Source organism: Raphanus sativus, chromosome 3, assembly GCF_000801105.2.
Source record: "Raphanus sativus cultivar WK10039 chromosome 3, ASM80110v3, whole genome shotgun sequence".
Lineage (NCBI taxonomy): Eukaryota > Viridiplantae > Streptophyta > Magnoliopsida > Brassicales > Brassicaceae > Raphanus > Raphanus sativus.
This window is the reverse complement of record NC_079513.1, coordinates 2,423,029-2,437,750: the sequence shown is the minus strand read 5'-3', so window position 1 is coordinate 2,437,750 and position 14,722 is coordinate 2,423,029. Positions and strand designations below refer to the sequence as shown.

At 34.2% G+C, this 14,722-nt stretch overlaps 1 protein-coding gene, 1 long non-coding RNA gene and 1 pseudogene across 4 annotated transcripts; 1 reads left to right on the top strand and 2 right to left on the bottom strand.

Moving 5' to 3' along the window:
- Positions 1–2,407: 2,407 nt before the first annotated feature.
- Positions 2,408–4,570, bottom strand: LOC130509803 (vesicle-fusing ATPase-like; annotated as a pseudogene).
- Positions 4,571–4,847: 277 nt separating this feature from the next.
- On the bottom strand, positions 4,848–10,319 carry LOC108847935 (uncharacterized). The gene is made up of 18 exons (XM_018621310.2): positions 10,046–10,319; positions 9,930–9,957; positions 9,723–9,823; positions 9,191–9,394; positions 8,879–9,122; positions 8,603–8,778; positions 8,436–8,518; positions 8,087–8,159; positions 7,608–7,673; positions 7,377–7,419; positions 7,031–7,170; positions 6,728–6,940; positions 6,521–6,605; positions 6,138–6,432; positions 5,793–6,057; positions 5,474–5,693; positions 5,181–5,395; positions 4,848–5,106 (listed from the first exon to the last, which is right to left on the bottom strand). Exons 1-18 carry the CDS (start codon positions 10,169–10,171, stop codon positions 4,957–4,959), a joined length of 2,727 nt encoding a protein of 908 aa, XP_018476812.1. The 5' UTR covers positions 10,172–10,319; the 3' UTR covers positions 4,848–4,956.
- A 1,684-nt stretch (positions 10,320–12,003) lies between these two features.
- Positions 12,004–14,198, top strand: LOC108847205 (uncharacterized). Of its 3 annotated transcripts, none has more exons than XR_001948906.2 (5): positions 12,004–12,288; positions 12,596–12,982; positions 13,057–13,610; positions 13,697–13,770; positions 13,912–14,198. It is a non-coding gene; the product is annotated as an uncharacterized LOC108847205 (long non-coding RNA). The 3 variants fall into 3 exon arrangements; XR_001948904.2 differs by having other exon boundaries at positions 13,883–14,198; XR_001948905.2 differs by having other exon boundaries at positions 13,697–13,790; positions 13,883–14,198.
- Positions 14,199–14,722: the final 524 nt, after the last annotated feature.

The window sequence follows — 14,722 nt, the reverse complement described above, 5'->3', positions numbered from 1 at the left end:
AGTGCATATTTTTATTTATTACAACTTTGTGCCAAATATAAAATCAAAAATGTTAAATAATTAGGTTTTACATATGATTAAACGTTTGGCTTAGTTTATTGTACTAAAATATTTTTATTTTAGTTTCAATCGGTAAAAAATTACGTACCCAAAAAACATAGTTCAAAAATTTTTTTAAGGGAAAAAAATAATAACTTAAATCAAAATAAAGAAGCACTTAATTTTTCACTCCATATAATTATTTTACTTGAAAAAAACTCAAATAAATTATCAAATAAATTTTTATCTATATATCTTATTAAAACTCAAGTACAAAATCGGAGTGTTTGGAAACTTGAATAGGAAGATTAAAAAAATTTGAAGTGTTTGGAAACTTGAATAGCAGTCTTAATGAAATTTGTTTGGATACATGAATAGTAGTATCTATTAATTGTGTTACATATTTCACTTAGTTTAACAATTTAGTTAATTATATTACCTTAATAATAATTTACATCATTAATTATATTCCCATAATAATAATAGTGCATATTTTTATTTATTACAACTTTGTGCCAAATATAAAATCAAAAATGTTAAATAATTAGGTTTTACATATGATTAAACGTTTGGCTTAGTTTATTGTACTAAAATATTTTTATTTTAGTTTCAATCGGTAAAAAATTACGTACCCAAAAAACATAGTTCAAAATTTTTTTTAAGGGAAAAAAATAATAACTTAAATCAAAATAAAGAAGCACTTAATTTTTCACTCCATATAATTATTTTACTTGAAAAAAACTCTTTCTATTTCACTTAATTTAGCCAAACACATAGAAAGAGTTTTTTTTATTAATTTATAAAATTAATTAGACATGAACATTATATGTCCATTTAGGTACATGTTGTTCCTTTCGGGTATCGTTTTTTTTTTTTTGAAACCCAGTCCCGCGTGAATATTATAAACGTATGTGTGGATTTTGATTTGGGTCATTCTGGATCTGGATGAATTTGGTTCTGATGTATAGAAACCTAAAAATATCTAATGTATCTAAAACGGGTTCAGATATTTGTAACAAAAATAGCCATATAACTTGATTCGGTCCAGGTCTTTTGAATATCTTTAGTTATATTATGATACATCTAAAATATATAACAGTAATTATGAAAAATAAATATTGATGTATAAAAATATATTTCAGGGGTCAGTTTAACAAAATATTAGTTGGTTCAGTTGAAATAAATATATTTAAAAAATTTATATAAACTGAAAAAAATCAATATAAAAATTCTATACATTTGAATTCAAAATCATTTCTTTTAACAACTAACTACACAAATATGTTGATTTGTATACAAATTTAAATTACAATGTAAATATTTAACTAATATAGAAATATGTCATATTATTTAAACAAAATATCAATGTAAAAGTATTGTACAGTTGCGTTCTAAAATCATTTATTTTAACAACAAGCCAAATAAATATTTTGATTAGAGAGAGAATAAAACAAATTTAGACAAACATATAGTTTACCAGAGACACTCTACGTGTCGAACTTATTATAAAGAAAGTTTTACTAAGATAAATACATTCAATAATTACAAAAAATAATATATTTCATAAAAATGAAAAATAATATCCGCGCTTTCGAAGGACGGATCAAAATCTAGTCTATATTATTAAAATTGAAATACATTTTGGTATTGTTTGGAAACATGTATAACATGATAAATGAATATTGTTTGGAAACATGGATAAAAGATTAAATTTTTATTTTTATTTACACATTTAGCCATTTCATTTACAATAAACTAAATACTTTCTTTTTGTTTTTCATTTTATTTACAAAATTCTGTCTCTACATTTAAAATAAATTTAAATTAATTAATTACAATGGTTATTATTTTTTGTGGTGAAAATAAAAACTGAAATATATAGTATATACTATATAAACTAGTTTTAAATATAGTATTATCTTATTTAATTTAGTTAGATATAAAAAATTTGAGAGTTATATTTTCAAGAAAACAAAATACCATAAAATTAATAATAATTCATATAAAACTAATGTAAACAATAAAAAAATTAGTATGTTATTTCATTTTTAAATAAATTAACAAAAAACAACAGGTTAATATATGAGTATAATTACATCAAGTTGCATATAAAGTTAAAAATTAATTTATATAATATGTGAATCTTTGTTTTTGTTTAATATTTATTTAAAAATATGCAAAAAACTAAGTTTTTTTTTAATATTTATTTGTAATTTAAAAATTAATTTATATAATATGTGAATCTTTGTTTATATGACTCCTCACACATTTTGTTTAATATGCAAAAAACTAAGTTTTTGTTTAATATTTATTTGTAATTTAAAAATTAATTTATATAATATGTGAATCTTTGTTTATATGACTCCTCACACATTTTGTGCTCTCATGAAGACCAATCATAGTTTCCGCAAAGACCTACAAAATAGCGAATCAATATCACACAACGAGAAAGCAACAGAAAGGTTTAACTTGCTCAACTAGAAGCATAGCTCTTTAATGTGATCGTGCATATCACCAGAATCCACCATCCCATTGAGTCTGCATAATTTCAGAATATTCTAAAGCAATGCACTGGTAAACATGACTCCCAAGAAAGAATAAATTAAGTTTGGCTATGAACAAAACGATCATTCCATCAACAAAATATCCAAACTTATTATAGAAAATTACCTGCAGCGCTCCAGGTCATCTGTGGAAGCTCCAAAGGCAGGCTGAACTTCATGTATTGCATGGAGAAAATCCTCCATATGGATCCTGATATTCTCTTCTTCCACTGGCTTTGTAAGGTCATCCATGCTTAGTCGTTGAACTCTGTTCAACGCATATGATGTAGCACTTTTAACAACACCTTCAAGCTCCGCACCACTGTAATTCAAAATAATAAAAATAAAAGGTCTAAACTCGCATGCACTACTCTACTCATTCTAAGAGTTCAGTTAAGCAACAAATACACTCTGGATATTATCTCCTCACAGAATGTTTATGTAATAGAGTATGAAAAAAGACGGCAGTGCTATCTATCACCATACGGATTGAGATACCTTAAAAGAGCTTCATCAAGCAAATCCTTTCTATTTGTCATTCCAATAAGCAAAACATTGTTCAAGGCCTCCACACCATCTATCTGGAAAAAGAAGTGTCAGGCACGCACATCCATGAAAACACCGAACATACAGACAGTGGCTTGATCTTTGACTGACCTTTGTCAAAAGCTGGTTCACAATACTAACATCTTCCCAATTTGTCGTGCCATAAAGGTACCAGGAGGCCCAAACAGAAGCATCCCTTTAACGTGCTTAATTCCCAGTCTGCAAGATCAAGAAACAAAAAGTTAGAAGAAAAATATATACAGAATACAGTCTAACATTTGCTTGAAAAATGAATGACAAAACCTGCTGTGACAAAAGCTCTTCTAAATATATCAGCAAACTCCGCACCCAGACCTCCTATGCCCAGCGACTCGAGATTAAACTCTTTTATGTTTAAACATTAGTGCTGCTGCAGCTTCCCGTTGGTTAACAATCTGTATAAGAACGCAAGTTTAAAATAATTATACAAGATAGCATAGAAATTTGAGTAACTGATCAACAACACATAGCTTTACAGAATTCATCAAAATCAGATCTTTATGCCACTGGCGTTTGATGCTTCAAACACAATATATGTATCTTGACAAAGCATCCCTCTTTCGATGCCATTAGATTGATTCTGACCTTCTACATCCGCTCGATTGACCCGTAAGAATGTGATTAGTTCCATGATACTCAAACGTCACTTTTTTGGCCAACAGTCAAGACCTGTAGCAGTGTGCATTGTTCTAACAAATCAGCGCTAATATGATTTTGTGAATAAATAAATGCCAAATAAGCATATAAATGATACCAAGTAGTCTAGAAACACATAGCTACATAATACTACAGGATTTTCAGAATATTCACCAAATGCATTCCCTAAAAAGAATAGCTTCAGATGAAAAATAATGAGAATGACAGGATCGATGTAAACATTTCTCTTATTGGAAACCTATATAAGCTAAATGATTTTATAGACCTTAAATCATCTTTTCTCTCATGTTCCTGTTAGATGCATGTGTCAACGGTCAATCACAGAATCTTAAGAGACCAAAAAATGTAACAAGAAGAGATACTGTAGAAGAAGAAGAATCTCTGTACCTGGTTGGTATATTTCCTTTTAAGTTGGGTTGCCTGTGAAAGATACATGGAAGTTGAGGTTCAGCCATAGCCTGCAGAGATCCCAGGAAACAAACACTTGAGAGTCAACAACAAACCTGCTCGCTTTTAGTCCCTTTCTTAACAAACTCTAACTCAAGAGTCAACATAGCCAGCTCAAAGGTAGAAATCTGCAAGAACAAAACAATCTTTCTTTTCAGAAACCAAAAGGTCATGCCTCTACGCTAGAAGGTTATGGTAAATAAAAGGGACCTGCTAACAGAGACCATGTCACCAGTGGAAACTCTAGCATTGAGAGCAATGTTTTCATCACGGTTGCTTCCATGCCCAGTGATCACCAGTTAAGTTCAAAACAAAAAAAAAGAAAAAGAAACACCAAACTCCAAGAGAATAACAAAAGTTCAACATCTCTAACTAATTTAACATTTAAACACCTAAGGGATATAACAAAGTTCAACATCTCAAATTAACTAGTAATCTAATTACAGAGCTTCAATCTTCTTTTCACTAAAAATTTTCAAGAGAAATTATTGACCTTTTTACTATTTGTGTGAAAGAGACAAAGGGATATAAACTAGTACCGTAACTGGGATATTCTCAATCACTGTTAACAAATCATTGTGAAAGAAAAGCAGGGCAATATCTTTAATAAGCATCTCCAAAACTGTTAATTCGTGAATACAAATAAATGTAAAAGATAACAGACCAACATGTTAACAAAGTTTCTTCAAAACTGAGAATTGCTAAGGAAAGTAACTATGCATCTTGTGCTTTGGAAAAGCTTGTCCATCTTCTGCCACACCAAACTCTGAGTTTCTAACAGCTGCTTTGCCTTCTCTTGTAAACTCGGGTGACACCTTATTGTCTCACCATGGATCTGTTCAGATAAAGAAACCCATCAGAAAACAAGACAATGATGCGTTGTTAATGTGAAATGAAATTCCAAATTACCTTCAGAAACAATCTCATAACTGCCTGCATAAACTCAAAGTTGTTTCTGCAAGTGATCTCATGGATGAGGTAATCCAGAAGCTGCCCAATTGATATAAACTCAGGTCTTTGGATAAGCTCTTCTTCAACATCTTCATCGATGATTTCAAGCATACGTAGCTCAATGTCCAGAGCTGATGGGGATAAACCCTTGATGTAATCTGTGAAATCTGAAACTGCAAAAAGAAAAAAAATCATATTCCATAAAAGCTATAAAGACGCTGATACACTTTTGTAAGCTCTTTCACACTTACAGTTCTTTGAATCCCATGAGGACTTGAGAAGCTTTGAGAATGGAGATTCCAATGCATCAAACTTCTTCATGCTATTCTTGGAATTCTTGTCCTCATCCTCTTCATCATTGTCTGATTCATTTGACTTGAACACTATATCTCCAGACAGAGATGGAATCGAGGGCAAGAAAAAAGGAGCCTTCTCAGGTTTCTTTGGAGGCTCTATTGGTTTGTTCCGGGCCTACAACAAACAACACCAAAACATAAATTGTGCTTCATTTCACAACCAAACTGGCAGAAGAACATCAACGTAGTGTGAGAAGGTAGAGAGTGTGCAAACCTTGATTATATCCAAGTTGATCAAGCTTTGCCACTGGCTTTTTGGCAAAAGAGACAGAGTAACAAGCTCTGGGATCTGTTCAGGGGAAATCAAGAAGCTGGCAGCAGTTTGGCTTTCAGAATTTTCTGAAACTTGAGTCTTCTCATCATCATCAGCTTCAGAAGATCTCAACGCAGAGACTGAAGGCAATCTAACATTCACCACATTCTTCCCACTTGCATAGGAATCAACATTTGGAGCTCCAGAGTACATGGATTGGTTAACCCTAAAAGGGAGAGTGAACTCATTAAAACAGCTAGATAAACATTATATTTGTAAAATGGAAGCTTCTATTTGTGAACTTACCACAAGTAGACCCCATTCTGATCAGAATGAGCCGTTGCTAAAATGTCCATGTTCGGTGATAAAGACAATGCTGTTATTGGCACATCAACATGCACTCCATCAATCTGTTTCGCCAGTATAACATCCCAGATTCTGAGACTTCCATCCATGCTAGATGAGAGGAGCCACTTGCCATCCTCACTAAAGCACATATCCGTTATACGGTCTGTATGGCCTCTAAACTCACGGACCATTCTCAGTGCAACAACATCATACAAGCGTATGACAAAATCATTTGCCACCGTAGCCAAAAGACCTATCAAGTAATGATATGACTTAGCAGAAAAACCAAAGAGAATACAATGGTAGTTGTAGATAATAAGAGTTAGGTTAAGAGAATTTACCATTTACACGGTGGTAAACAATTTTAACCAATGAACATCCAACATCCCATCGGGACTTCAGTTCCCTCTTTTTGAAATCCCAAACCTATAATTCACAAGAAAAAATATATATTACATTCCGTATGAGACACAGACAAGAGCTATCAGCAAGTGCCAATGCTTAAATGAGGAGCACAGGCGTATCATGAGAAGGAAAACTTTTCGAACCTTTACATCACCATGGTATCCTGCACTTATCATGAGTGTGTTTGTGGAGTCGCAAGCAACTCCAATCACTTCACCATCATGAGAGTAACTTCTTTTCTCTGACTTATCCAAGTAGCTACCACGGCTGATTCCAGATTGGAGATTGAATCTCTCAATCCAGCCACTGGCAGTTCCAACAACTGCAAAGTTTCCACACGCACTGATTGCACAAGCCTGCAAGACAAGCAACGTTTCGAGTTCAGTAAACCACTAGAGACAAGATTGATACAAAAACAACAAGGGCAGTCGAGCTCAGTCTTGAACCTTGATTGGTGTTGGATTTTCAGGGCATGGTTTGAGGATATGTTCTCCAAGAACAAAGTTCTGAAGTCTCCATACATATGCTTCTGATGTATCCATATGGCATGTAACCACGTTGCACCAATCACGCTCCCTAATTTCAGCTTCAAAATTCGGAAATAAATAAACAACACTCATTAGAATGCATAACAAGAAAATAACAAATGTCGTCGGAATGCCCCAGCATGCAAACTTTCTCTTCAAGTTTTTGGTTCTTCAGACATCATGATATTACGAATGTGACTGAGAGAAATTAACCAACATGATTATATGACAAAAAAAATAAAGATCAACAATCATAGATAAGTACCGCAATCAAATGCAATAACAGGCTTCAGTTTCAGCTCTTCATCCTACATAGAAAAGAAAAAAGAGCTTAAGTAAAAAGTTTAATTAATTTCAAGGACACAAACACACAACTTTTACAAAACACGGAAAAAAAAATCAGAGACGCAATATACAAGGATGCCATTTCTCAAATTCAATCAGAAAACCACCAAAAGCGCGCTAACTGACACATTAAAGAAAGATCAAAAGATACCTTCAAACGGAGTTTTTTGGCTCGCCTGGATATGTGCCTTTGAGATAGCTCTCTACTTTGTTGCTCCTAATGAAGTAATTCATGGAAAGAAGACTCAGATATTTATAAAGAATAAAGAAGACTCGTAAACATTAAACAGAAAAATTGAGATTCATGCGCAACAAAACAAATAGTTTGGTAAAGAAATTTCCAATTAAAAACTATAAGTTAGGGTAGCTGAGATAAGAGAGACTAAATTATGTAAACTTTTCATTTAAACCAGTACATAATGAGAAAAATGTTTACAGATGAGTTAATTAACCTGATTATACTGAACTCTACACTCTTTTCTGCTTATCAATTTAGCTGAATAATGCAAATGGGGGACTGGTTTCCTAACTTTTGTGGTTGTGAAGTGACGCATAGTCAGTTTCAAAAATCTTACTCAAAAGTTTCATTATCCTGCTATGAAATTGTAGTAAAGATGTAACTTATATTACCTGGATGACAGAGAACAGGCGGAAGGCCCGATCCTGGCCAGCAGACAAAATGTGCCGTCCATTAGAGTAAAACCTACCCAAAAAATTAGAAAACAATTATGATTACAAGACAACTTATTGGCATGCCCTCACACCGTGGAAACACACACAAATACTCATCGCTACAGAGATAGTCCCAGTGGCGAAATTCAACCATAAGTTACTGTTTTTGAAACATTAGCAGGATGACTAACATAGTTACTTAACAATGAACAGAGATAATTAGTGCTCATTACATACCAACAAAAATAAAATATGGCTCACAAGTAAAGAGGTAAGGAAAAGGCAACTAGAAGCAATCAAAGCTAACCTGATACACTTGGGTGGGGCACTATGCCCAGACCGGAAGCGTAGTAGACGAGGATCACCATCATTTGTGTCAAAAATCCACATCTACAGATACGAGCCCCAAAAGTAAATCACATGGGCATAGTAGATGAACATGAGTGTGGCAGGTTTAGAGAAAGCTTAGCTTACTTTGAGTGAGTTGTCTGCTGATGCACTCATTAGCACAGGTTCATTTGCTAAAAAGTTCAATGAGATTACAGAGCTGTCATGTGCATCTCTGATGACCGACTGAAGCCTTCTCTTGTTAAGATTCCAGACGCTAATCACACCAGAAGAACCTCCAGATGCAAGAAGGGGACGCCCATCTACACATTAGCATTAAAAAGTAACTAGCCTTCATTAGCTTTAGTCTTTAGAAGAGGATAGCAACAGAAGCTACTACTACAAGACCTCAAAATGTTTTACCTGTACTGAAGGATAGAGCAGTAACAGCACCTCGCGAGGCGTGTTCAAACGTTACAATCTCTTGGTCTAATTTCAAGTTGTGAACATGGATCTTTCCATCAGCACAACCGATGGCAACAACATCCAAAGCAGGGGATGAAACACAACAGCAGACAGATGAACCCCAACCCTTAAACTGATAGAGCATCTTCTTAGTATTTATGTTCCATAGCTGCAGTGAACCCTCTTGGCTCCCGACGAGAACCTACACATGTGGTTTCTGGTAAGGAAGAATTGCAAAAAAAAAGAGAATTTCAAACAATCAGAACATACCTTGTTCAAATAAGTATCAGGGTGAACAATACAAGTAGGAGTGAACTTTTCACCAAGTTCAACATGTCCAATAGGAGCTAGATGTTCTTCGATTCCTTTGAATGCCCACATGAACATGTTCCCCTCAACGTCAAGACTTAGGACGTGTTCTCCAAACACGAGAAGCAGGTCGACTTTAGCAGCATGCTTGCTCCAAGTTGCTACCTGACAGATAGCCACAAGAATCTTAACTAAGAAACACAAGCTCAACCTCACAGCAAGATACTAGAACAAGACAGGACCTTAAAGAAGTTATTTTTAAACTAACCCTTAGCCTATCTATGATGGTTTATGTTATGTTGCAGGCAAAACAAAGCCGCGAAGTAGACAAAAGTGAAAATAGACAGAGACATACATATAATTTTTCTTTCTTAAATTAACCCTTGTCCTATTTATTATGGTTTATGTTATGTTGCAGGCAAAACAAAGCCATGAAGTAGCCGAAAGTAAAGAAGACAGAGACGCGTTTTACGTTAATGGGAGCCAAACATACCTGATGAGCACGTTTGAAAACAGCGATTTCATTACCAAAAGCAGCAAAAGTGAAGTCACGGTAAGAAGCTAGAGCTCTGATTTTCTTTGGGAGTTGAGGACCTTCAGACAAAACACATATCACATTATAAGAAAACTAAACCCTAAATGCAAGAAAACGTTTAAAAAAAACAAAACTTTAAGCTTCTTCAGAGGAAGTAAGACTTACTGATAATGACTAGGTTAAGCTTGGCACACTGCATTAGAAGTGAGACAACAAGAGGAAGATTAACACCAAAAAATCAATAAGTAAAAGGAAATTAAAAAAAAAGGAGAAGGCTTTACGTTGTAAATCTGGAAAGCTTTGCCGACGCTGACGGTGACGAAGGTCTCGGTGCCCAATCGCTGAACGGAGAAAGGAACGGTGCTCGTTATGTATCCTATTGCTCTAAACGGTTCGAAAATCCCCATCTTCTTCGAGTTCTAGATACGAAGAAGTAGAGAGTGCGAACTATTGAACGGAGAAATTAGGGTTTCTACTGTCAGAGCTGAGGAGAAACAATTGGGGATTATCGATGGTGTCTGAGATTTTTAAGGGTTTCAGAGAGAACGCGGCGCAAAAGGTTTATAAAGGGTTTAATGAAAAAAAAAAAACAAAAAAAGCACATTTTTCTTCCCGTTTTTTTTTTGGTTAAGGTAACATCTGGTTCTTCGGTTAAATGTAGGTAATCCGGTTTACATTTAATTTGATTTGTTTCACTAAATTTAGTTTGGTTCTCATTTTTTTTACTGAATTTCATTTATTATTATCTTATACAAAATCTATCAATATAGCTATCTATCTATCTCTTATATATATTAAAAGAAAAACATTACAACATTTGAACCATGATACGTGTCATCACGATAATCAATTTCAAAATCCTTAGAAATATAAGTTGGTCCATCTAAACATATAATATATTTTTCATTAACATAATCGTATAATTAATTATTAATATAAAATATTCTTCATTATTTCCTTAAATAAAACATACGAAATTGTCTAATCTGAACAAAATATATATATGATAATTAATGATTTTAAATAACAAATATTAGATAATAAGTTGTACATATTTTATCATTTTTGTTATATATTAATATTATTAAAATAAATTAGACAAAAAATAAAAAAATTGTTTTTTCTACATATTTCTATTTTAAATTTTTTTAAAACGAATATAAATTATTAATTTTTAAAAAATCTCACTTTAAAAATTTGTGATCAGTGAATTTTTTTCGATGAAATTTAAAATTTATTGGTCAAAGGGAGAACTCATTTACAAAGGAAAACTATATAGGAGCTTAAAAGAATGAAAGAGTTGTTTAAAAAATTCATAAGAAGTACATTTCAAACCATCTTTTTATTAACCCTTCCAACTTACGAATTCCAGAGTATTTGAGTGACTAGATCAGATTTCGGATGGCCTTATCAATGCTGCACGTGACTGCTTCAACTGTTAGCTTCTTTTCTCCATGCCTTATGGAGTTTCGCACTCTCCAAATAGTGTAGAGAACTCTCTGAAAACTGATCCGAATGAATGTTTGTCAATGCTGCTTCTAGTAACATTCAGCATTAGGCAATTGTATCATCCCAGTCAGGAGTGATGGCACTACCAAGCAGCTTTCCAGCAATGTTACTCCAAACAGTGAAGTTAAAAGGACATGCAAAAAACAAGTGCTCTCTATTTTCAATCCTCTTTCTCCACAGAAAACACATCTTTGAGTGATACCCCGTTTCTCATCCTCACTCCAGTGGCTAACAAGTCTTTTATTGCTAGCCAGAATATGAAAGCTTGACGAGGCATAGCTTGTGCAAACCAAACGAGTTTACCTTTGGGTTTTCCTCTCTCAAAAACTCCCACGTTTGATAGCTGAAAACACTGGTTTGAAATTATCTTGTCCCTATCTTCAATGTAAAATCAAAAAATCAAAACTATATTAAAAGGGGCATATAAAACCCTCTGAAGTTATCGGCTATGTAGGACAGGATATTCGGCCAATAGGGTCTAAGTAATTATCCACGTCAAGTCATTTTATCTGTGATTTATCATGGCCTTTTTGATCACATGTTTGGGCTTATATTTTTAATAGCCTTTTTATGATCTCACGGCGTTGGCCCACGTGAGTCTCGTGTCTCCAAGCGGTGTTGTCGTGACCCTAAAAGCATCATTATCGCTGTATCTTAGAGCGTCTTTAATTTAATTTTAATTAAAAAGAAAATAAAAAACACTTAATAATAGAAGGACGTTCAAGGATCTGTATTAAGATACAAAAATGAACGTCCTTACGGACGCGCGTCATTTTCTCCGTTTCTTTGGTTCTGTTTCTCTCTCCCTGTCGCTCACAATCATCGCCACAAACTGAGTCGAATTCAAGCAAGATGTTTTGTGAATCGAAATTGAAAGGCGCTGACTTTGTTTGTGCCGGTTCTCTATCTCTCTCTCTCGCTCTCGGTAAAGGCTTCAGAGACGATCGGCTTTTCAAAGGATCTGCCATGACCAAACGTGGAGCTTACGAGGCTCTCTCTTACATGGCCTGTGCTGGTAATCAATCTCCTTGATCTCATCTCGATTCCTAGTGTTTCATTGAAATCTATGTGTTTGCTGACATTGAGATTTGTATGTTCTTGTTGATTCGCAGTGAAATCCAAACACGAACAAACTCATAAAAAACTAGTGTTCTTGTCTCTTCTCTGTTTTTGATTTGATTTTAGCTAATCCTTACTGTAGTGATCTAGAACAAACAAAAGTATATTTTTTTTAATAAGTGAAAAGGAATGAACTTTGTTGATGATGGATTATTTGAATAGTTTTATCTTTGTGTTTTTGTCTTCTCTGTTTCTTTTTTCAGCTAAAACAGAAAGGAACCGGACCAGGAGCAAGAAGCTCTCACGCCATAGCTCTCGTAGGCAACAAAGTGTACGCCTTTGGGGGCGAGTTCCAGCCCCGTGTCCCCGTGGACAACCATCTCCACGTTTTCGACCTCCACACTCTAACATGGTCCATCTAAGATGGTCATCACCAAATAAGCGGCGTTTCTTGTTTTTCCCCGATCAGTTATGGCGGAGGAAGATGTCATCGCTTACCCCGTGCAGCCTTCCGACCACAAGCGCAAGCTTGAGAATGTCGAATCCGAGATCCAAGTAATGTGACGTTTAATGCTTATTACCACAAGACCGGGAAAGCTTCGGGGGCTGTGACTTTAAAGGAGTTGCTACGCTTACTACCACTGATCCAAGTAATGTGAAAAACTTTATCTCATTCACCTCTTTTTTCTGTTTACTGATTCATGTTTACTGATTCTCTGTGCAGGTAGAGGAACGTGTGTGTTCCCTAGTAGTATTGTAACGAATCAACCTCTCACCGTTTTTGTATCAATTCGGAGAAGATGAACAGCTCCTAATTCTTTGTTTATTAATTTTAGTTTCTTTCCTTGTAAAAGTTAAGATAACAATGCTCAGTCCTAGCAATAATGTGTACATTTGCTATTGTTTCTTAATAATGTCTCTTAGTATAAAAATATTAATAAAAAAAACCTAAGAACTCAAAATTTAGTCCCAGCAATAAGGTAATATCTTCATCGCTTACCTTTGGACTCCCACTTCTTCCATTTCTCATCTATCCAAATCCGTTTCGAGGATTAACTTCACCACTAACTCCTCTAATCAATGGATTCCTTTCAGCTTCTTCTCTATTTTCCTATTTATAAGACTCTTTTCCTAGCTTATTTCTTTGATATCATACTCACAGAGGTAATATATCTTTCGTTTGTTTAAGTTCTTAATAGGTGAAATGTAGGTGAACTCATCACTACGATAAGAAAGTGTTTGGTTTCATCCAAGGATATTAGCGTGTCTTTGATATTGGTAAGTCGTTGTTCCTTTTGCCTTTTCTTTTGTTAATTTGTACTTCACAATGATTTATTAATTATTTGTGTTCATGTGATTCCTAGCTTGCTTTGATCACAGAGGTAAACCAGAACATCCTCCAAGGACTTTACACTAGAAAAAGTGAAGAGCCATATGCGTAAGTAGACATTCTAAAGTGTACGTATGATGGAAGGATCTTAGAGTCTGTTAGTGAGGCTTGCTTGCTTAGTTACTAACACATTCTGAACACTCCAATACTTTCTTGACAGTGGGCTGCTGAATTTTGTCTCTGTCGCAGACCAGTAGAAGAACGTTTGACAATGGAGGTATTTTTATGCAACAAAAAACTAAAGGATCTATCTTTCACGGCTCTCTGACTCCCTAAGCTCAAAATGTCTCTTCCTCTTTCTGATATTAATCTGCCCTTGGGTTATCATCATATAAGATTCTCAGTTTCTGTTTCCAGTCTGTATCTTTTTCAAGGTTATGCGTAGTCTTGAGGTGTTAAAGGTATGATTGTATTTACTTATTCTTTCTGCTATTTGACTAGTACTAAATAATAAGATTTTTTATTTTGTTGTTTTAGTTTCTCTGTGAATGTAACATTGTAAATGTCTTTACTTGGTATCAAAATCAGCGAGAGAGAGAGTGTATCAATTGTAAATTTAAATGTCTAAGCATGTATATAACTCAGACAAAAAAAAAGTATGTATAATTGCAAATATTACCTTATTCAACCAACGATGAGGAAGTGTTCGAGCACAGAGTGACAAATGTGGTTCTCAATGGAATTGGGTGAGCAGATGTTGAACCTAAAGGCAATACTACTTGACGCTCATCGTTCTCTTTCGAGTATGCTCTTCTAGGTCTGATACCTTACAACCCGATACATGGCCGTGCCAACATTAGTGCTGCTCAAAGCTAGGAAAAAAAAAACAATTTAAAAACTGCCAACGGTACAGAAAGCTATTGTAGTTTAGTGTGCAAAAACATTTATATCTTTATAAAAACTTTTAGTAATTAGCAATTGTGTTCATATTTTTCAGTTTCTTTAGAAATACATGTTTTCATTGGTCTCATATGTTACTTAACTCATAGAGATGCTAATG

Coding starts and splice junctions, on each gene's coding strand:
- LOC108847935 (XM_018621310.2), bottom strand. CDS start 10,171: ATGGGGATTTTCGAACCGTTTAGAGCAATAGGATACATAACGAGCACC. Junction 8,519..8,602: donor CAGCAGACAACTCACTCAAA/GTAAGCTAAGCT, acceptor TCGTATCTGTAG/ATGTGGATTTTTGACACAAA. Junction 7,420..7,607: donor CCAAAAAACTCCGTTTGAAG/GTATCTTTTGAT, acceptor TTTTCTATGTAG/GATGAAGAGCTGAAACTGAA.